The 23,168-nt window shown below is 42.0% G+C and overlaps 1 protein-coding gene across 4 annotated transcripts; it reads left to right on the top strand.

Moving 5' to 3' along the window:
- Positions 1 to 151: 151 nt before the first annotated feature.
- Positions 152 to 19,792, top strand: LOC309542197 (sodium-coupled monocarboxylate transporter 1-like). Of its 4 annotated transcripts, none has more exons than XM_082240818.1 (15): positions 152 to 1,147; positions 3,023 to 3,088; positions 4,460 to 4,511; positions 6,013 to 6,080; positions 8,019 to 8,173; positions 8,814 to 8,954; positions 9,828 to 9,915; positions 11,078 to 11,166; positions 12,400 to 12,509; positions 14,810 to 14,877; positions 15,337 to 15,423; positions 16,200 to 16,384; positions 17,049 to 17,152; positions 18,928 to 19,013; positions 19,572 to 19,792. In XM_082240818.1, the coding sequence occupies exons 1-15, from the start codon at positions 677 to 679 to the stop codon at positions 19,674 to 19,676; spliced, it is 1,875 nt and encodes a 624-aa protein (XP_082096944.1). In that variant the 5' UTR covers positions 152 to 676; the 3' UTR covers positions 19,677 to 19,792. The 4 variants fall into 4 exon arrangements, with proteins under 4 accessions (XP_082096944.1, XP_082096943.1, XP_082096942.1 ...); XM_082240817.1 differs by having other exon boundaries at positions 9,786 to 9,915; positions 14,828 to 14,877; XM_082240816.1 differs by having other exon boundaries at positions 9,786 to 9,915.
- Positions 19,793 to 23,168: the final 3,376 nt, after the last annotated feature.

Here is a 23,168-nt window from a genome sequence, read left to right as displayed (position 1 = left end):
GCTCACATTTGCTGTCTTTCTTGGCCTTTGTTTTTGCTAGGAGTTGCTCGTACTACTTACAGCCCCCTTTCTAGCTTTTGTCTTACCTTGATTATTTCTTTCGACTCTATCGTTCAAAATGTCTTATTTGGGGATTGGGGTTGCTGACCCATGGCTTTTCACCACTGGCAGCCATTTTGCCTGCAGCCTCCTTCCCTGTCTCTCTCTAGGAAGTTTATTTTTACCTGCTTGAATTGTGTGGTCCCTTTTACTCTCTCCAGAAGCTTGATCAGTTCCGCTTACTTTATCACTCTAGCTAGTGACCCACTTTCTTAAGCTTCCCCCTTTCTCTTAATTCCCCCCCCCCCGTCCAATTTGGGGGCCTTGTCTGTTTTGTTTTTTGTTGATGTTTTTTAAATATATACTAAAGTTTCCCATAAATATCCAGGATGCAGTAATTCCATCTCCATTCAAGTTCTGGTGGGTTTGTTTGTTGTTACTGATGAGCAGGGAGCTCCAAACAAGTGCCACCTTTCCCATAGTGTTAGGCTTAGTTTTTGAGTTTGATTTAGGGTTGTGCTGGGGGGCTACTCTGAGGTAGGCCCTGTTGGAAAGCATGAAGTTAGTGCATGGCAAACAGGACTGCATTACAGTCAGCCGTTGGGCTTAGAAGAGGTTTGTGGCTTTAAGGAACCCAATGCACCGTTGTTACCACGGTAACGAGATCCACAGCGCAGATGCTGATTTCTCCAACCCACTCTGCCTATCTGCTGCCTCCCATTTGAGCCCCATGATGGCGACGCCTTCCCCCCCACCGCTTCTTAACCCCGAAGTCATGAGTGAACGCTTTGGATTCTATGATTATGTCGTATTTGTAGCCATGTTGGTCTTCTCTGCAATAATCGGCGTTTTCTTTGCCGCCAAGGGAGTATACAAATCTCAGAATGACTATCTGATGGCTGGCCGCAGTCTAACTTGTTGGCCAGTTGCATTGTCCCTCACAGCCAGCTTTATGTCAGCGGTGACAGTGCTGGGGACCCCAGCTGAGATCTATCGCTTTGGGGTCGCTTTTAGTCTCTTCGTTTTCGCCTATACCATTATGGTGCTGGTGTCTGCCGAAGTGTTCCTACCTGTCTACTACCGGCTGCATATCATCAGCACCTATGAGGTAAGCAGACTTTTAGCATCTCCTCCCAGGACTGTATGAATGAAACCCTCCAGGTTAGCCTAACAACATACGATACCCGTAGTAAATATACCCCTAAGGCCTTTAAAAATAAATCAGGGGACTATCCAGCAAGTTACTAGTCAACGAAAACAATTCAGAATTGGATCTGGCAAATCTCAATGGACAAGGTACAGTATTTCACAGAGAGAGCTCTGTTCCTGTTCCTGCCTACTAGGAGCCACAGCTTCAAAGCAGAGCTGCTGCTGATGAACTGAGCATGGGGAACATGCGTTAAACCCTTGAAGTTGGTAGTACGGAAATACTATTTCTTTCTTTTCCTCTGTTCCATCTGTTGTTTTTCTGGCACCACTTTCTTATATAAAAAGCAGTCATTTTCTCTAGCCATGAAGCCACTCCAGGGTCATCTTTGAAACTCACTTAACTAGAACAGGAGCAGGGAACCTCCATCCTTTAAATCAAACTGTCATGTGACAAAAGTATTTGAGAGCAGAAGCAGTAAAGGAGTCTAGAAATGTTGTGAAATGATGAAAAGCTGCAGAATGACTGCTCCCCACATTAAATGCCTTTTGCATGGTTGCGTGCAGTCCCCCGGATATCAGTGCGGCTCCCGGTAGTTCGGGCTGGCTTCACCCTCCCCAGGCTGGCTACCTGGAGGTCTCTGCCTACCTCAGCCAACCACCCAATCCTGCCTGGGGGAGGTGTTGCCAGGTGATCGGCCAGGTAAGGGGACCGCCCTGCCCACACAACAGAAGGTGAATCTTACCTGTGAAGCGTCAGTTGGCTCCTGTGACTCATCTTGAGGATGACTCATTCTCTGTATAAATATTGTACAGTGGTACTTCGGGTTAAAAACTTAATTCGTTCCGGAGGTCCGTTCTAAACCTGAAACTGTTCTTAACCTGAAGCACCACTTTAGCTAATGGGGCCTCCTGCTGCCACTGCACTCCCGGAGCACGATTTCTGTTCTCGTCCTGAAGCAAAGTTCTTAACCCGAGGTAATATTTCTGGGTTAGCGGAGTCTGTAACCTGAAGCGTATGTAACCTGAGGTACCACTGTATTTGCTTGCAGGCAGACTCAGTGTGGAGCCTAGAGAGTCTGTGTCTGTGTGGTGGAGCCTGTGCTCTGTGAAGCCTGTGCTCAATGGAAACTCTGTGTATGCTCTGAAGCTAGTTTAATCTTCTGTTTGCTATGCTGTTATTTGCAAACAAGTTTATTTTAACTCAGTAAAGCTTTTATTCTTTTACTGAATATGACTGTAAGTCACAAATTTGGCGCTCCAGGCCTCATTTGGGGAAGCCATGTCCACCCCCCCTACATCTAAGTCATATATTACATCAGGCATGGTGGGTGCATAAGGGTGGGGCATCAAACGAACTATCAGGAGCTTAAAATAAGCTCCTGGTGTTCCTTCACTAGAGCAAGATGTGCTTCCAACTGCCAATTGGCCGATGGGCAACAGGAGTGCATTTTGCTCAAGGAGGGGAAAGAACTGGTGCGGCTCTAAATACAACAGCAACTTATTGCAGATCACGGAGGGTGTTTAACCCTCTCCTCTCATTCCCTTTCCCTGATCTGTAGTGCCTCCAATCCGAGGAGCTGTGTTTAGCTATAGAGAAGCTCTCTCAGTAACTTTGCATAGAATGTCACTGATGAAGTCTGTTCATATAGATATTTACTCAGAAGTAAATTTCAGGGAGTTCACTGAGATCTCACTCCCGAGCAGCTGTGCATAGAACTGCAGTCTTAAGCCTCCCCCCTCAAAAAGAAATCGTCTCAGTCTTATTTCTACATATTAGCTAGATTCATATGACTTTGTATGTTTTGTATCTAAAAGCAATTTGTCTCTTTCGCAGTACTTGGAGCTTCGATACAATAAAAAAATGCGTCTGCTTGGAACAGTGATGTTTATGATTTTAACGGTAAGTAAAGCAGAATTTTTTATTGATTATCCATACTAAGAACATAAGGGGATCCTGCTGGATAAGGCAAATGGGGCATCTAGTCCTTTTCTCACAGTGACCAGTCAGATGCCTATGGGAAGTCTGCAAGCAGGACCTCAGTTTAATAGCACTCTGCCTACTGGCTCTTCACAGCAGCTGGTATTCAGAGACATACTGCCTCTGAGAGTGGAGGTAGAACACAGCCATCGTGGATATTGGCAGGTGATAGCCTGATTCTCCATGAATTTGTCTAGCTGTCTTTAAAAGTCTTTGAAATTTAGTGGCCACCACTGTCTCCTGTAGGAGCGAGTTCCATAGTTTAACTATGCACTGCATTTTTGTGTGAATTTCCCCTACTATATACATTTTTGTAAGCAATTTCACCTAATTTTTCTTTGTTATTCTTGCTATCTGTTTTTTTTTTTACTGTGTTGGTTACCTATAAATATAATACATAAATAAAGAGTACAGAGACGGAGCAAAAGTGTCTTGCATTGCATGAACAAATGCGACTAAGAACTGGACTCGCTCATTTTGTTTGCACGCTTATTTCCGTGATACCGGAGTTTTTGTTGGCAAAATGCTCACTTAAAATGTGTAATCATTATGTACTTTTCACAGTATACTGACAAATATTTTGAAATATCAGGTTGTTGTTTTTACATACTACTTATGTTGCTCAGTTTGTTTCACGGTACTTAAATCAAACTGGTGCTTTTTCTCAAAGAACTGTGAGGTGGTAGTGTTTCAGCCACAATAGTAATGTTAGTATGTATGGTATGTATATGTTGCTGTTTGTGTTCTATGATTGGTTATGTTCTCCCCTCCCATCTTTGCCTAAGCACTATGTGGGCTGTTGAATAGGACTTGATGCTTTTGTGCTTGCTCCTTGCAGGGAGGGCATCCCTGGTGTAGAACAAATAATTCTGAGAAAGAACATCTAACTGTTGGGATACTGCCAGGGAGATAAAGTCCATCATGGCCCCCAAGCCAGCTGCCGGACGATCCATCGATCTCCCGTAGTCACGCAGTATGAGCGATTAGCGACACGAGTTTCCTTGCCACATTCCAGGGCTCATGCACGCTCTTATCAGCAGATAATGCACAGCCAGAAGTCGCACTCAGGAGAGCATTATTTACAAGCTTTTATTCAGCATTGATCAGAACAAAGAAAGACATGACTGCCTGCCTGCGTCAGTGTCTCAGACAGAGAGAAACGAAAGCAATAGCAAACCTAAACATCCTGTGAACAGGACATGCGCAGACTCTGTGACTCACAAAGCCTGCTCCCTTTTAAGGTGGAACGGAAATATCCTAACACTAACATGTGTGTTTATTTCATCTTCTCAGATATTATACACTGGAATTGTTATATATTCTCCATCCCTGGCTTTGAGTCAAGGTAATGTGAACACATTGTTTAAAACCATTAGCAAAGGACAAAAAACTAACGTTGACTTAGGTGGTTCACTTGTGTGAAATCTCCAGTACCTTTGTGAAACGCTTGAGTCAAATTTTGCTTATTCTGTAGCATGTGAATAATAAGACAATGAAATCAATACACCTTATGCAATATTTCAAATATATGTGGTAGTTGAAATAATAACTCTTATAGTTTGGCTGTTCATGAAATTCTTTTAATCATTTGCAGAGGCATTATCCTATTCCAGCTGGGTTAGGTCTCAGGCCCTGAGGTTGTCTGGAACAAGACTACACAACAGGTCACATTGCAGACTCAGGCCCGAAGCACAATAGCATTAAGCAAAGTCAAAGTGAAGCAGGGGTCAAGCACAAAGGTAGAGTCCTGAGTCAAACATAATCCAAAAGCACAGCTGTGAGGCAGAGGTCATCCACTAACAGATCAGCCAGAACTCAGGTTGCAGGAGTAATGAGCTGAAAGGCATATGTTGTTTCAGCAAGTAGCAGACCTTAACTCCCAGCCTTTGCTGATCAACTACCTCAGCCTGAACTCCCTGGCACAGATGCTTTTAAGTGTGAGACCCTCTCTGGTGCCTCTGCTGCTGGAGACCAACTCCAAGGGTCTTTCCAGGGCATTCCTTGGAGACAGGCCTGGTGAGATGTCTCCCTGGATTAGTAGGGTTGGGGTTGGAGGCTCTGTGAGGTCCCATGGGTTTCCTGGCTCCGGGTCCCACTATTCAATGGGATTTACTTCCAGGTCAGTGTGTACAAGATTGCAGCTTTTAGTCTTTTTGTAATGTGAGAGAAGGGAGAAGAATTAAGGAGAGTCTCACTGATAAGGACATTCTATAATCTCACCAGGGTCAGATTTGAGAAGACCCAGATTTGAGGAGACCCCCCAATGCAGTCACACCTTTTTCCTCCAAGGAAAGACAGGAGATGGAGCAGGGCATAGTGGCAGGCAGACACTGCAAGTGAGAGTCAAATTTGACTCCTACTAAAAAGTGGCACAGCCGCTCTCCCTCTGCTAAAGTGCTGCTTGAGGTCCTAGTGAGGAGAGCAGAAAAAGCATCACAGCTGCCAGTAAGAGATCCTTCTGAGCTATTAGGACCCTCGACACAATACCTGGCCTGGCCAACTACAAGCACTAGACTGAATGCCATCACCTAGTAGGAATTTTCCCTTATGGTCACCTCCATCACCTATTTAGGGGAGACCTGGAGAAGGGCCTCCTAATGATGATCTTAAGGTATGGCAGGTATGTCCTTCCACAGTTCAAGTATGCTTGCTACTCACCATCCAAGTAGTATTTACATTTCTTGTTTATCGCAAAATATAAATTCATAAATGTCATGAAGATTTGTATGTGCACTTATTGTTTTGCCTTCTTTGCATTAATAAATAAATAAATAAATAAATAATGTTTTACCACATATCCCTAGAAATGTTTCAAAGATTATTTATGTATTTTCCCTCCCTTTCAGTTACAGGATTTCAGTTGTGGGGGTCTGTTATTTCAACAGGAATAGTCTGCACTTTCTATTGCACTCTGGTATGTGAACAGTTCACTTTAATAAACATTGTGGTTCCTGGATGTTCCTGTAAGTTTTATAAATCAACAAATTGATCCCAACTTTTACTTTCAGATTTGGTATAGGATTCTATTTTTCATGCTCTATGTATTTATGTTATATCAGCCTTGCATTCAACCTTCCCTAGAGGCCTTGGGTACAATGAATTCCTTGCAGTGATTTGCTCCACCCCCCTTCTACCATTATTCTTGCTAGAAGACACATTTTTTACCTTCTCGTCAGTGCTGGTCACTGAGATAAGAGCATACAAGTGATTTCCAGGAGGTCTCCCCTATCCAAGTGCTGACCAGGTCCAAATTTTCAGCAAGGTTGTAGCTTCATGAGTCTAAATTTTCTTAGCAGGCTTGTAAAATAACGTTGGAGGCTAGTAAGTATTCCGGGCTTATCTACAAAGCTATGCTACTAACACATACAGTACTGGTTTTATAATATTGCAAAGTTCATGTTTTCCAGAAAAAAAGCTTAAAAGCTTTGTTTGGTGAGATGCTGTGAATTTTCTGTTCAACATCTCTAGCTCCATGTCACAGCAATGTAGTGTGGCTATATCATGGCATCAGTTACATAGATGTCTAATATGTGAATCTCTGGATGTTTCTAGAAGGATGCTTAATATTGCAAGTGGGTTGTTGGCGACAGGGTTGGGTTGTTGTTTTTTAACTTCAAAAATTTTCCATGGAAGGGGTAAATCTGGATTAAATGGGGGAGGAATACAGACTGACATTTTGATGCCAACAAAGTTCTGTGGTTGCTTTAGGAAACTTCCATGCACGAGGATCCCACAATAAACACCTGTCTGTAAGAATCCTGTGTACAAATATTCCATTTCCTAGATTAAACTGAAGGAAAGAGAAGGAAATCTAGTTCCTGGATCTGGTTTAAAAAGTTAAGAAACGCATTGTGTAACTGGGTAAAAAAAGGATCATTTTTCAGTGCTTTAGAGTTAAGATGGAAAATTTATCTTGCCCTCCCATCCTATATTAGTTCCATGCTGTCAGAAAGGAATCTTACATATAATTTAGAATATGTTTCTTTTCATATTCTTTTCAAATTGAATCTCAGCCAATGGCTGAGATTGTTTGATTTTCAGCTGAAATACAAGCAAAGTTCAGCACTTCTTAAAACTTCCTTTTCTGAGGGCAAATAAATGTTTAAGCTTAAGCTTAAACATTTAAGAAGAGTTTGGATTTGATATCCCACTTTATCACTACCCAAAGGAGTCTCAAAGCGGCCAACAATCTCCTTTCCCTTCCTCCCCCACAACAAACACTCTGTGAGGTGAGTGGGGCTGAGAGACTTCAGAGAAGTGTGACTGGCCCAAGGTCACCCAGCAGCTGCATGTGGAGGCGTGCAGACGCGAACTCGGTTCCCCAGATTACGAGTCTACCGCTCTTAACCACTACACCACACTGGCTCTCTTTAAACATGCTTAAGCTTAACAACTTTAAAAGAGAACAATTAAAATTTATTGAGCAAGGACACCCGTGATGTTTGTATATTGATTGATTGTATTCAAATGAATCCCAAAGCGGCTTACAAACAATAAATACAGTGGTACCTTGAGTTACAAACACCTCAGGCTACAAACGCTCCATGTTACAAACGCCGCTAACCTTGAAGAGTTACCTCGAGTTGAGAACTTTGCCCCAGGATGAGAACGGAAATTGTGTGCTGGCCGCGCAGCAGCGGCAAGAGGCCCCATTAGCGAAAGCACGCCTCTATTTAAGAACAGTTTCAGGTTAAGAACGGACCTCCGGAACGAATTAAGTAACTAGAGGTACCACTGTAACAGTAACATAATACAGCGTGATAGAACATCTATGCGCAAATATATGTGCATATATCTATACAGACAGAACTGCCCTTTTTAAACATATACTGCATCTGCTTTTCCTGTATAGGGTGGCCTAAAAGCAGTGGTTTGGACGGATGTTTTCCAGTTTATACTGATGATAAGTGGGTTTCTAGCCGTGATTTTTCGAACTTTAGTAATTAAAGGAGGATTTACTGCTATTATGGATGATGCTCGCCATGGAGGAAGACTAAGACTCTGGGAGTAAGTGTTTCCTTAGTATGCTACCCAGGACATTCTTAAAGGTTTTAAAAAGTTTGGGAATTTACATTTCAGTGGGTGGACAACTCAAGAGAAAGTAACTCCCTTGATAAAATATCGATCTCTGAGTGGCATTAGAACAGCAAATTAATGGTAAAGCTTATAAATGTGAAATGCATACTTGCTTAAGACTTCAGTCCTATTGGATTGGTGATGGGGGAACTGAAGACCATTCATCCTGCCTTGTGCTCCTGCTCTTGCTGATAGAGCAGGAATGAGGGTGGAGGTGCATATTTGGAATCTTCTATTTCCACTTTTTTTGGGGGGGGGGACCTGTATCCTTCCCATTGTTCCTAATGGCAGGAAAATAAAAGGAATTGATTTATGCCAGCTCCTGGGTTGGCATAAATCTCTCCTTATTTGCAATCATGTCAATGGTCTGGGAAGGCTATGGCCCTCCCACAGCAAACCCACCCCCTTCTGGCTATATTGATGTCAGAGCTCTGAAATCAGTAGAGCACAGGCTATCAAGTAGAGGAATTTCATTCGAAGTTCTAACATTCCCCCTTTCCTCCACTGAATTCTTCATTTTTCCCCCATGTTAGAACTTGCACATTACTTTTATATGCCTTTTTCCTCTTAGCTTTAACCTAAGCCCTCTGCAAAGGCATACTGTGTGGACAGTTACCATTGGCGGCAGTTTCACTTGGCTTGGCATATATGGAGTAAATCAGTCTCAGGTTCAACGGTACCTTGCTTGCAAATCAAGACTTCATGCAAAACTGTAAGACTACATATTGTAAATCCATTCTTTCAGTCCAAATATTCTCAGGTGCACTAGTGGATTCCTCATGTGCTCCTGCCTGTGAGGATTGTTTGATCTGTGTTTCAACTTATGGGCGCTGGATATGTGATTTATTTCCCATGCAATATCTTTTATTTTTTTTTTGGCATGGACCTCACCCAGAAAAGTGATCATAGAACCTTAGAGTTGGAAGAGATCCAAGGGCCAATCTAGTTCAAGCCCCTGCAATGCAGGAATCCTATCAAAAGCATCCATGACAGATGGTTACCCAATCTCTGCTTAAAAATCTCCAAGGAAGGAGAGTCCACCACCTCTTGTGGGAATCTGTTCCACTGTTGATCAGCTCTTACTGATTTGCAAACAGAAGCTGGTTTCCGGTTATGGAAAGTGATTATTGAGTACTTTGCCATTTTGCTGAATCTGCTTTGCTGAGTCTATTAAGGCGTACTAAGTTGCATATTTGCTAAAAGCCTCTTAAAGTTATTTAAGTTTCTACTTTGCAAAATGATAAAGTGAAATTAGATATCAGTGTTTGGTTTAGCAATAAACTGTAGTCTTGCCAATCCATGAAATACCTTCTAAATCAGGAAGAGAATTTCGAAGGTAGTCCTACTGGATACAGCACAGTTGTCCAAACATTTGGTGGTGTGCATTAATTTGTAGGGATTACCTTGTGCCTTAGGCATGATGTATTTGCAGCTGTGTTCATAGTATCGTAGAGTTGGAAGGGACCCCAGTGAACCTCTGTTTTCATATAATTTCAGCAAGAACAATGCTTCTTTAACCTACTTTTCTAACATTTTCTTTCAGCTCTCTTTATTTAAATCTTATGGGACTTTGTCTAACTCTTAGTTCTGCAGTATTCAGTGGACTCTCAATGTACTCCATATACAAGGATTGTGATCCATGGACTTCAGGCTTTGTGGCAGCACCAGATCAGGTTTAGTATTATTGTCAAGTGAAAGAGTTACCGGTACACACAGAATAGATCAGACTCATATTTATCTTCCATGTAACTAAGTTTTAAGAAGGCCTTTTGGAAAGATAACATAATTAGCAAGTTATGATTGTGAGGGACAAGGAAAACTGCCACTTTACTTGAAATAATAGACAGATATAGCGGTAATAAAATCATGAAGCAAGGAACCCTCTCATTCCCAAACAGAGCAGGAATTTCAAATATGCATCTTCTGTAGAAAGAAATAATATATGTTTATGCAGCCAGGTTGGTTCAGTACAATTACTTGCCTATTTGGCTTGCGAGGCATCTACTCATGGACCTGGTCTCTCCTATTTGTCCAAAGCAGGGATATGTGATCAGATTTTTTTCTGTAACTTTTCCCTCTGCTGCCTCTTCCTCCAGTTCAGATATGTCTCTCGCTTCTTCTTATTACTCTGCTTTGAGCTCATACCTGTTTCTCCTTGTACTTTTTCTCCCAGTTCACCTGTGTTTCCCCCTCTTCCTTGCTTTCTACATGCTCTCCACAACTCCTCTGGTCCCTTCTTTATCTTTAGTGCTTGAATTCACTCGGTGGTCTTGCCTCCCTCACTTCTTTCAGCTGCAAGTGATCACATCCCTTTTAAAATGGGCTTCTAAGCCCACGGAGAAACCTAGGAAGCCTTTCAAGTGGTCTGTATGCCAGCCCCACCAAGCTTTTTCAATGCCTGGGCCACTCCAGCTGTGTGTCAGTCCTCCATGTTATGGCAGAGAATATGCTCAGAATGTAAGCACATAGTGCCACACCCTGTGAATCTCAGCCACAGTAGTGTTTGGGTAGGAAGCACCCAAAATGCCAAGGTGTCCTCTGTGTTTGGTAGCCAGTGTGCATTTTGCCCTGAAGCTACCACCTTTCTCAAAGGGTTTACATGGAACTTAGCTGGAGTAACAAATCGTTCTCAGCAAACAAAGGGTACTTCTCCCAACCTAGTGTGCTATGTTTAATAATCAATGGAATGTGTGTGTGCGTGTGTGTGTTCAGTGTTACAAGGACATGCACAAACCTAAATAATTTCAAGTTAGATTTTTATTTCAAACCATGATTGAGTTTCTAAACTTCAAATCAAAAAAGTTTACTATTTCTCAATGGTGAATTTTTTTCCAGCTCATGCCGTATTTAGTGTTGGAGATTTTGGGTGACTATCCAGGAGTTCCAGGACTTTTTGTGGCTGGGACCTACAGTGGGACATTAAGGTGAGTTTCAGTGGAACATCCAGGTCATTTTTAAGCAACCCTAGGTCTAGATTCTAGAAAGTTACTGGCGACTTTCAGACAATTTTTAAAATGATAAATCAATGTCTCTCTGGCCAAACTAAGCATTATACTGAACACACAGTTTGATATTGCATTTGGGGGAAAAAATTTCAATAGCAGTTGTGAAGGGAGCTCAAGTGGAACCGTAAGAAGTGAGTTTAACCCTTTCCCTCAGTACTGCAGGCCTGATTAAAATCTGCTATTTGGCACCGGAGGAAAGCTGATTGACCTTCCTCACAGTTGCTGTTTAAAGTTAAAACAGCAAAACGTTCATTAATGCAAAACGAGCCAAAGATCCCTGTAGTCCAGCATCCTGACTTAAAGTAGCCAGCCACATACCTAATGGGAAACATGCAGGCAGGACCTGAGTGCAACAGCACTCGCCCCTCCTGTGGTTTCCAGCACCTCCTCCAATGGTGGAAGTAGAATGTAGCTGTCGAGGTCAGTAGCCATAAACAGTCATATCCTCCGTTAGTCCGGTCCCCTGTTAAAGTCATCCAAGTTGGTGGCCTTCGCTCCATCAGGTGGTAGTGAATTTCATAGTTTTACTTTTGTCTGTCCTGAATCGTTCAACATTCAGCTTCATTGGGTGGCAAAAATGGATAGTATCATGATATAACATGCAGTGTGACTCTCAATCATATGTATAGTGGTACCTGCGGTTAAGAACCTAATAGTTAAGAACTTAAGCTCCCACCGCCTACCGGAAAGGGCACCGCTGTTCCAGTTCCTTTGTGGAGCCTCTGCCATCCCGCAACGCCGCCGCACCAAGACGGGTGAGCGGACTTAGTTGCCTCATTACAGCCCCACTGGCACTGTGGTGCTTTTGGGTATATTAGCTCTGTGACTTGGCACGAGTACCTTGTCATGGATTGTTACTGCAAATGACCAGCTCACCAAGTGGTTAATGTAGGAAAGTCTTACCACTTTTAGCACACATCGGGCTCAGTGGCAGGAAAAGCTCTCATCAAGCTTTCATACATACAGATGACAGACTGAGAATACGATGAAAAGCCATTACCACTTTGTGAATTGTATTGGGACAATGTTTCTGTCGTAGCTAAAGTTTTGTTCCTCCCCACCCCTGCTCCCAAAATTGTATCAGTTTTAAAATATTTGTGCAACCGCAACACAAATGCAAACCTCAGAAAATTTTAATTTTATATTCTTTAGTACAGTGTCATCCAGCATCAATGCATTAGCTGCTGTAACAATTGAAGACCTCATTAGACCTCATTTTAAGATGTCTGACACAAGCATGTCATGGATTCCCTTCGGAATGAGTAAGTTTGTATGTGATATTTTATGTTTTTAAATAAAAAATCCCATTTTTTCTCATTAACTGTAGAAGTTAAGATACATTAAAAAATCTGAGTGAGGCTTAGACATAATAAAACTGTTTGTAAATGCAGCTGTCTCATTGCTATATAGGATTATGCCTTGTATATAGAATAAAACACTAAAATCCAAATGGAAAAATGACTTCAAATGTGTAATAAAGGAAACTCACTGGACAGCTATGTGGAATAAGCCACCCTTTGTTTCTGGTTTGGACATCATGTCAGGGCAGACTTTGCCTTATTTACCAACACCATGACAGGACCAGTGGAGGAACAGAGTGGAGTAAGAACATGCTGCATGTTAAACCATAGTTTTGTAAATCTATAGTTCAATGTGACAAGTGAAATGGGTCTGTGTCTTCCATCTGCTCTTTGTAGGCTTGTTTACATACAATTTTGCACAGTGATTGTTTAGAGCAGAGATAAGTGGCCTATGGCCCTTCAGATGTTGTTTAACTCCAACTCCCATCAGTCCCAGGATACATGACCAGTAATTAGGGATGATGAGAGCTATAGTCCCACAACATTCGGAGGGCCACAGGCTCCCCACCCTGATTGTTTTACATATATTTTTTATATTTAAGATAGTGGTGAGTTTTGGGCCTAGGTCTCCTAAACCTCTTACATCTCTAACTGTTAAGCCACTCTGGCTCTCCACTATAATTTACTTTAGACAGTAATCACAACAGTTGCATCAGGAAATCTCAAGGAGCCAGACAGAAATACTGTACAAAAAGCAACTGATTAGAATTATGGACCTGCATCAGTCGCAAACTGTAACATGTACAGTAAGGGTCAAGGGTTACATTGATCCACGACCAGCCTCCAGGGCTTGCCTGTTGAAGTGGGTATTGTAAAAGTGGCCTTGGCCCCAATGAATAGAGGATCTGTTGGCTTGAGAATGAGAAGTTACATTGGCTGCTGTGCTCCATTATTCTTCACCAGCATTTGACTCCACCTCTCTATTGTGGTAACCCACTCAGCCACTTGGGCTTGCTGATCAGAAGGTTGGTGGTTCAAATCCCCGCAACGGGGTGAGCTCCCATTCCTCTGTCCCAGCTCCTGTCAACCTAGCAGTTCAAAAGCTGTGGTGGGAAGGTAAACAGCATTTCCATGCACTCTGGTTTCTGTCACGGTGTTTCGTGCTCAAGAAGCAGTTTAGTCATGCTGGCCATATGACCTGGAAAGCTGTGGACAAACGCCAGCTTCCTCAGCCTAAAATGCAAGATGAGCACCGCAATCCCATAGTCACCTTTGACTGGACTTAACCGTCCAGCGGTCCTTTACCTCTTTACCCAGTGTTACAATTCTGAAGTGCAGACACTCTTCATGACAAGCCCCCACAGTCAGACCACCATAGCCATACCCCTTCTCAGACTACACAGCAGAAATGCAATTTCAACCGATGCAGACATTATTGCTTTAGTACCAGACCAACCTGTCCCTCTGATTTGCAGAACATTTAGCCTTATGAAGAATTCTGGTGGTTGTGGGCTCCAAAAGTTGACCAAAGGAAAAGGACTTTATAACTTTTCAAAATAGAAGTGGCAGCTGACATGCTAATGCAACCTACCTCTTTCTCTGCTTAGGTTACACAGTGGTTTCTGTCTGATAATAGCTTATTTATTTGGCATGCAGAGGATAGGCCCCAAGAGATTATGTCATTGTTTCTGCCGTGAAATGTGGTAGAGCTTTGTCCCAGCCCATCTACTTGTTTGCCCTATACTCTCTGTTGGTGCCTGTGCTGCCTACAGCTTCATGCGATGCCTGTGGAAAATGTATGATCACTACCTGTTGTATTTCCACTGCAGCTATGGGGCTGCACAGGGCCATCTGATGCTCAGAAAAAAAGGAGTCCACCTAAAATTGCCAATACAGCAGCCAAAATGCTGGGCCATAATTAGGCTGCAAGTTAGCCATATCCAATGTACAGTAAATTATTATCATCCATTATAACATAGGATATAACATAGGATTTCCATTTTTATGCATGATAATCATATAATTAAACCAGTATCTAACATTTTTTGTTGGTGGTTTTTTTCTTTAAAAAAACCATATTCACTTCCTCCAAGGGAGTAAAATTTTGTTGGTTTTGGTAATTCTTAGTGGCAAGCTCTAATATACTCGCTGTCTTTGATTTTTTTATTAGAAGGCAGAACGTCTTAAATAAATCTTAAACTTATCAGTCTGTTACATATATGAATAAACCATATAAACTTTGCATAAATTTATTCATTTAGACCTGCTTTTTGGTGCAGTGTGCCTTGCCATGGCTGGCGTGGCATCCAAGATGGGGGGTTTGTTACAGGTAAGCATTTAACGGTTATTCTTAGACTTCTAGTTTTTAGAAGAATTTGCTTAGATTTTGTGAATCTAATTATATATTCTATATTCCTCATTAAGTGCTCTGCTGGCAAGTTCAGTGGCTAAGGGGTTGCGTTCTGACTCTCAGAGGAAGGAAGAGGGCAGTGGCCTGAGCTAAGCACCTGCACTGCCAAAACTGTCAGCAGAGCTGCTGGTTTTAAAACAGTGAGAAAAGGGGGGGGGAGTGTCGCTGCTGATGTGTCAATTTTCGCCATCACCTGAAATGGCAGGTTTCGTGGCGCTGTATCTTTTTGAAGGGCCTCTCCTAAAAAGCCCTTCCATAGTCAAATGAACTTCAAAGCAGGGTGAAAGAAAAACAGAACTTATACTTTTTGCTAATTTACTTTTTGTTTTTGCTAGTCCCTGTATTTACTAACCACCTTGATTTTGTTCCATCCTTCAGGCTGCGCTCAGTATTTTTGGAATACTTGGTGGACCTCTTTTGGGAATATTTTCTTTGGGCATCCTTTTACCTTTTGCAAATCCTACAGTAAGTAATTCTTTTGTCTTCTGCTTGTTAATATGCAATGGTATAAGAGAGCTCATTTTATACTTTGATATTTTAGCAGTCCACAGAGTATTTATAGTGCCTTCATTATTTAGTAACTTTACACGCACACATGATTTGTTCACACATAATGCAAAACTATGGTTTTGCATTCTGTCAACAGGCATTCAGGAGCACAGTGCTCATTCACTCTCCTCCTCTTGTCTTCCGGTTTGTAATGATTCCTTGCTGCCTACCCTACTTTGAGACAAACCATTGCTTGCCATTTTGTCTTATCCAGCAAGGTATGGTTTGGCATTAATGAGGGTAGGAGACAGGAAACGGTTGTACTCTAGGGAAGAGAAAGTCTGTAAGCCTAGATTCCTGACTTCATGAATAATGGTTTGAGGTGATGTCTTAACCACCCCAGAATAAAAAAGTGAAATGAATGCTGTCATCCCCCTGATCAAAATGCTGATGGAGATATTGAGATGAAGAATGAAATGAAGCATTCGAAAGAGGAAATAGAGTTAATGTCTTATTTCAACTACCCTTACATAGTCTGGCTACATATGTGTTACAGTCATGGCAAAGAAATAACAAAATTCTTTAAATCCTAAGTGACTGTAGCAGAATGAGTTTTAAAAACGGGTGCCCAAACACTAGCCTCCAGGAATCCTGTATTTGATTTTAAACATTAGAGTCAGAACCCTTTTTGAAAGGATTTGTCCCCATTGTTCATGTTGAGTTTACATTGTGTATAATTTTCTACTTCTCAGGGTGCATTTTCAGGTCTCATATGTGGATTTATTGTTACATTATGGGTTGGATTGGGGGCTATCAAGTACCCTCCCTCTCGCGACAAAACATTGCCGTTACACCTTTCAACAGCAGGCTGTCGGAAATACAATGTTACTCTCACCACACCATTAACTACTACTGTGCATACTACACCTGCTCAAAGGTATGCATAAGACTTCAATTATATGTTAGATATGGTTGAATGATGTTTCATATTTGATTTTTTTTTTTACACAGAGTGTTTTATCAAGCTCTTGTTGGCGTCTTATGACTTCCTTTGGGAAAGCAAAAGCATTAAATGTGAAATGAAATGATACACTGAATGTGGGACTATATTCTAATTAAACAATGAGGGCTTATTTGCTGGAATAATGTCCCTTTGTCCACCGGCATATTAATGCTTTAAGATTATCTTCAAAATAACTAGAGTTTAACCAAATTTACTTGAGGCTTTTTTTGTCTGTCTGGAGGCTTTTGCTAATCAGTTTCATTAGATGATGTCAAGTTTGAGTTATTTATTTATTTTCGTTATTATTTATTAAATTTATATCCTTTGCTTCCACTTAAAGGTGTGTTTGTTACCCATAGAACAGAAAATTAAAGCGTTGTGCCAGAATCTGTACTATCGCTTTAAGACTGCATGCTGACTGTTCAGTCCTATATATATCTGTGCAGAAATAAGTCCTACTGAGTTCAGTGGGGCTTACTCTCCAGTAAGTGTATACAGGATTGCAGCCTTTGTCAGTTTAAATTACAGTATGCTTAAGATAATTTTTGGATATCAATACAGCATAATTTTGGAAGGAAATGTTTTTTCCCCTTTTCAGATCTTTTCTTCAGGAGTATTGGTACTCGCTGTCCTATCTGTACTTTAGCACATTAGGAACTTTGATCACATTCATTGTGGGAGCCATCGTAAGTGCAATGACAGGTAATATTTTTTCTAGTTTTGATTAAGCTTTGATTAAAGCATAGAAATCCGCAGTCTGAAGCTCATTTGAATTTGTATTGCTATATATCTTTAATGAAGCAAAACATGGATGTAAAGTAGTATTCAGGGAGCTGCATCCATGATAACGTGTTCAAAATTTATCCTGACCCAAGTGTAGTCAAAATATTTTGATTATTTTGAAAACAGGACCCATTGGAATGGAGATCATATTTGAATAGATGATTTAGTTCCTGGGAGTGTACTGTATGTCCCTTTCTGGAGAAAGAGCTCTCATCTTGGAGAGGTAGATCTGATGTCAAACGCCACCTTCTCACCATTATGGAAGCTTCTATGACCCTTCCTCTACTAATGCCATCATTTGAGCTTTGACATCATTCAGGCCAAAAAACAGGCATGTTGATCCAAGAAAATGGAATGTTGTTTCTTACCATTCTTTACCCAGGGGAAGGGGGAGCAGCTCCTCCCTCTAGCTCCAATACAGTGGTACCTCGGGTTACAGACGCTTCAGGTTACAGACTCTGCTAACCCAGAAATAGTACCTCGGGTTAAGAACTTTGCTTCCGGGTGAGAACAGAAATCGTGCTCTGGCGGTGCGGCGGCAGTGGGAGGCCCCATTAGCTAAACCTGGTACCTCAGGTTAAGAACAGTTTCAGGTTAAGAACAGACCTCGAGAACGAATTAAGTTCTTAACCCAAAGTACCACTGCACAAAGGACTAAGCAGATTTCTTAAGATATACTTTGTTGTGAGAGGGAGCATCGCAAGATGCAGCACAGTGACAAACCCCAATAATTCTCAATAAGAAATTGAGGAAACATAAAAGACACACCCGAATGTTCTCCTCAGAAGTCAACAGATGAACTGCTTCTGTTTCTGTCTCAAACTCCTTTAGAATTGCTAAGTTAACAGCAGATTTTCAAAGCTGGGTTCTAAGGCCTCGGAGGTGAGCAACTTCCATGAGGTACACAAATATGGTATGGGGGGAAATAAAACTAGGAAGAAAGGAAAAACAAACAATGAATTTCCCATAAAGCTCACCATCGCCATTTTGTGTCATATTATATATTGCACTTAAAGCGTTTTATTTGCAGCTGTATAGCTGAGTCCATGTTACTAGTATGACATAGTAGAAAGAATGATGGGGCAAGGTAGGGCAAGGGAGTAAGGACTCAGTGGGCAGGGTGAAGCCCACCTGAAAGTAGTTCCAGGCCCACTGGTTGGTTCCAGCTCACTCTTTGAGCAACACTGTTCTAGCCTGTTAATCCTGGAAACCTAGTAGTTCAAAAGCACACTAGTGCAAGTAAATAAATAGGTACGCTGTGGTGGGCAGGTAAATTGCGTTCCTGTGCGCTCTGGCTTCTGTCACAGTGTCCCATTGCGCCAGAAGTGGTTTAGTCATGCTGGCCACAGGACCCGGAAAGCTGTGGACAAACGCTTGCTTCCTCAGCCTGAAAAGCGAGATGAGTGCTGTGCCCCATAGCCTCCTTTGATTGGACTATCCAGGGGTCCTTTACTTGGAAACAAGTTTAGCATATCTGACATATGGCAAGGAGATATCTTTGGAAATAATCCTCTTTGCCTCACACGACATAAGATTCCTGAGTAGCTATAGAGCAATTTCTAAATTCCATCTTTGTTTTTTGGTTCTGAGAGGAGACTTTCTCTCCAGAGGGGAGTGAGCATGAGTAGGTCATATCTGTGCTGGAACTGAATTGCCTCGTGTGAGATCATGTTGTTAATCTAACTATCTTCTAGGAGGATTACAGCAAACCGTGGAAAGCAGACTTCTCTTTGGCAAAGAAGACTTTATAGGCAACTTTGTGTTTTGGAAATCTAAGTGGGTAAGTATCCTTTTGTAAGTCTTTCTCATACGTATTTCATAGGCAGATAGTGTCCACCCGTCTAGATATCCTGTATGTATTCAGAACCTAATCTCAGACATATTGTGAAGCATGCATGTAGTAGAAGCATGAAACATATTGGCCTCTGCCAATAAAATTCTTCATGTGAAGTACCAGCTCCATCAAAATATATTCCTGTTTGCTCATCACCCTTTAATATGTACTCCCTTGCTCTACTTCATGGCATGAGTAGATCGGATCTAACGGCAGGTGCCAAATGTACACACACAAGACCTGTATGTAGCTTTTGCCTACACAATGCTTTTGAATGTGCAAGATCTAATCTAGAGTGTAATCTAAGAAGCCTTATTTTAACATGCACACACCATTTACTGGAGTGGAGTCAAGCAAGGTTATACACGTTGGCCTCAGATTTTACACTTAGGACCATTGAAATTAGTGGTCTTAAGTGCAGTTGACTCTGCACTGGACTATGGTTATAAAGAGAAAACTAGGATTTTTCTTATACATGTGAATTTATGACCATTACATTTTCAGGTACAGCTGTATGAAAAGCTTCATCCAAAGGTTAATCCAGAGGAGACAGTGGTTTCTGAAGGTGCTGTAGAAGGTACCACGGATGACACGGAAGGGGGAAAATAGAGGTGCACAACAATTAACGCAGTGGAGTACCAAGTCCAGCAATGTTTCGTTTTATTCATTGTATTTAAAAATGGAAATTTTGGTGTGTGTTTTTTCAATAAATCTGTATTGAAGCAGTAGTTGGTTTGTTAACCAAAGTATAAGCAAACTGACTCAGTTTTGGCTAAACGAGAGCCTATGAAAAAGTAACAATCTGATTAAAATTGAGTATAAATCAAAATTTGAAGTGCAGTATATAGAGACCTGCCTCACTTATATTGAAGAACTTTAATTATAGTTCTGTTTGACTGGTTGGAAATCCTGTGTACAAGATAGCTCTTCTACATTTTGTTTATACCAAGGGATTACAATGAACACTTCATTATGGCCATAAGACCTGTTTAGGTTAAAACACGGAATAGAGTAACAGGACACAAAAGATACAATTTCTCTAATTAAACTAATACAGGCAATCAGTTGATCTCTTATGTGCATGGAAATTAGGAAGAAAAATAGCCATCTGGTCTGTGATATATTAAACTTGATCTGATAAACAAGGCATTACCAATCTTTTATCTTGATGCCCTGACAAACAAACAAAACTGCCCTGGAGTATGGCTGTCAGCAAAACATTTTGAATACTGCAGGTATGAATGCTCTTATGAGCCTGTATATTCTTTATAGAAATAGCATAAGATGAAGTAGCATAACTATGGGGGAACAAATTCTATTAGCCAGAGAGTATAGATCTTGTCCTTCAATATCATATAAATGTTGGGTCAGAACCCTGAAAGTTTATTGTTGCTCTAGCATTAGAAGTGATTCAGACAAAACAGCCGTTGAAGTATTTTTATATAAAATTATATAGGACCGTTGTCTAAAATATTAATCTGTTAGCATAGATATGAATGAAGAAAAATGAAGACGTAACACATATTTTAGTATTTGGACCTGCACTGGTTCCCACAAATACTACACCAATTTCCAGACACATGTTTACATATCCTACCCAGTTAGGTACCCCCAGAATATAATGTAAGAAAAATGCCTGGTGCAGAATTAGACATCTCAATCTATAGGGATACCATATAGTAACTGTGAAGAATACTGCGGTCACCTTGAAGATTTTTTGAATATACAAATCACATATAAGAAACAATATTCCTTGAAAGAGCATGAAAAGTCCCTTTCAGGTCAATAAACACTGTAGCAGTTTCCCTCTGCTTGGGTTAATACAGTTGTTGGGTCAGCAGGACAGACAGACAGTTGCTCAGTGGCTCCCCTTCTAAGTTGGCAGAGGTAGTGTCTCCAGTCTGGTGTTGGAGAACCCCAGGATGGTGGTTCTGGGTGGCTTCAACATTCATGCTAAGGTTGGATTGTCTGATCTGGATTGAGACTTTATGACCTCCATGACAACCATGGGGTTGCCCCAAGTTGTCAATGGAGGAACGCAAAGGGCAGGACACACAACAGATTTAGTCTCTCATTTCAGGGTGAGTGTTGAGTGGTGGTTATTGGAGGAATGGAATTAATCCCTTTGTCATGGTCAGACCACAAGCTGCAAAGTTTGGGCTCGCAGCATCAGTTCTCTCAACATACACATATGCAGTAGAGGTGGGGAACCAATTCAGATGGTCTTCCATTGGGAGTCTTATGGGACCTGATAGATTTCTGAGTGTTCTGGAGAATTTTCCAGTAGCTGAAGTTGGTGATTTTCTTGAAGCCCTCACCTCATTCTGAATGTCAAGATGGGGAAGGGTAAGTAACAGAACACCCCCCCCCCCAGAATGCAGGATATGACACTGCAGAGCTCCTTGATTGTCCTCAGACCTCTCAGCAACAAAGCAGACAAGATAACAGCTAGAGTGGAAGGCACATAACACCACCTATTTAGTGTTTAGAAAGCACAACTGCATCTATCAGTAACACGGCAGTGAAAAAGACCCACGTTGGCTCCATTGGGTTCTCAAGTTGCCGCCCAGATGAGCTATTTTAAGAGTTTTCTTCCCTACGGGGGTGTATGTAACTCAAAATAGAAAGAAAAATGAGTAGGTTTGGGGCATTCTTGGTAACTAACCAATATTATGTCCTTTAGTTGGGGGACCCCAGGCAACAATGTGACTTGTTGAAGCTAATCTAAATGATATATGTGGCCCATATTAGCAGGTGCCATAGTTTAAGATTCTGGCACAACAGGTCAGTGTGTCTGGCAGTTAACCAGAAGGCTGGTGGTTCAAGTCCACGCAGGGATGGCCTTGGCGGAATGGACCATGCTGCGAGGTAGGCAAAACCACCAAAGTGGGGCCAATTTGACTGGTGGACAAATTCCTGCCCGGACTTGAATACGGTGACCATAGCAAAGTCGGAAATACACAAAACACAGCACAACAGGAGGCGTGGGTAGGAGATCCGATGAGGAAAAGGCCAGGTGCCGGGGCTAAGGCAGGCCGGTTTAAATATTCTGGGAGTGGATCTGAGGGAAGCCTTCGTGCTCTGTCAGGGAGATCCTGCCTCCAAACCTGCCTGCCATTGGCCAATCTTGCAGGCAGGCTTGGATCCGTTTCCTGACCGTGGAGGAGAGTGTGATGCCCCCTTGCCAGACAGCCAGGCAGTCCCTGTACCCAGAGCTCACATTGGATCTCAGTGGGTGGACACATCACGCTTCTTCTGGGGTAGTTAATTAACCTCCCCCCCCACACATTCAGCTCTCGCCTGTGGCTCCTAGAAGCTGTCAGCATGCAACAGCGGCCACACCCTAGGAACAGCTTTGACTGGCCGGCTAAACTAGGTAAGGGCAGCCGATGGGTCTCAAACCCTCAGGGAGTTAGTGACTTCCCTTATATGAGAAGACAGGCTCTGGCGGATTGAGTGGAAAAGCCAATAGTTGGTCCAACAGTCAATAAGGTGGTTTCTGCATGTTCTGTAGGGGGAAGTATGGGGAAGATGGGACTCTTCAAACTGGGAAGGTAGTGCATCTAGATGAAGGAAAGCTTTGATCCTAAACCTCCACTGTCGTCTTTGGGAGAAGAAAAGTCAACACTACACAAATATGGTGTGGAGCTCGTAAGACGCTTCCTTTCGGCAATTCCTGCAGCCAAGCAGGTGCAAGACGTACTGCTCTGCTTTCATTTGGACTGTATTAGCGAGGCTGAGAGGTGGGGGTCTTGTCATCTGGGCAGCCCAGGACCGCCGTACACAGTGCTGAGGCTTGTGCACAGTGGAAGGTCACTTCGGTGCTGCTAATGCAGTGGCTTGACTTCCTAAATTCAATTTTGTCATCTACATCAATAACTGCTATCAGTATTCTGCTGTATATATTTTTTGGCTATGAGATAAACCAAACATAAAATGCTCCTCCTCCAAACAGGTAGTTTGAGAATCTCTACCTGATGTTGAATATTTCGCTCCTCTTGTTACTTTACTGAACAGCAAAGGGTTTGATTTTCCTCTAACATACAAAAATGTAAAAGAAGACCTTCATTGTCTCTGTTGAAAGGTGCAAGGATTTTCCCC

The sequence above is a fragment of the Podarcis vaucheri genome (genome assembly GCF_965113315.1).
Source record: "Podarcis vaucheri genome assembly, chromosome: 10".
NCBI classification, from domain to species: Eukaryota; Metazoa; Chordata; class Lepidosauria; order Squamata; family Lacertidae; genus Podarcis; species Podarcis vaucheri.
The sequence above is the reverse complement of the archived record's forward strand: the minus strand, read 5'-3'. Positions and strand labels throughout refer to the sequence as shown.

Bases quoted from the DNA above. Each gene is read 5' to 3' on its own strand.
- LOC309542197 (XM_082240816.1), top strand. From the start codon at position 677: ATGCACCGTTGTTACCACGGTAACGAGATCCACAGCGCAGATGCTGAT. The intron at 11,167-12,399 runs GTGAGTTTCAGT...TATATTCTTTAG, and splicing joins ACCTACAGTGGGACATTAAG to TACAGTGTCATCCAGCATCA. The intron at 17,153-18,927 runs GTAATATTTTTT...ACTATCTTCTAG, and splicing joins CATCGTAAGTGCAATGACAG to GAGGATTACAGCAAACCGTG.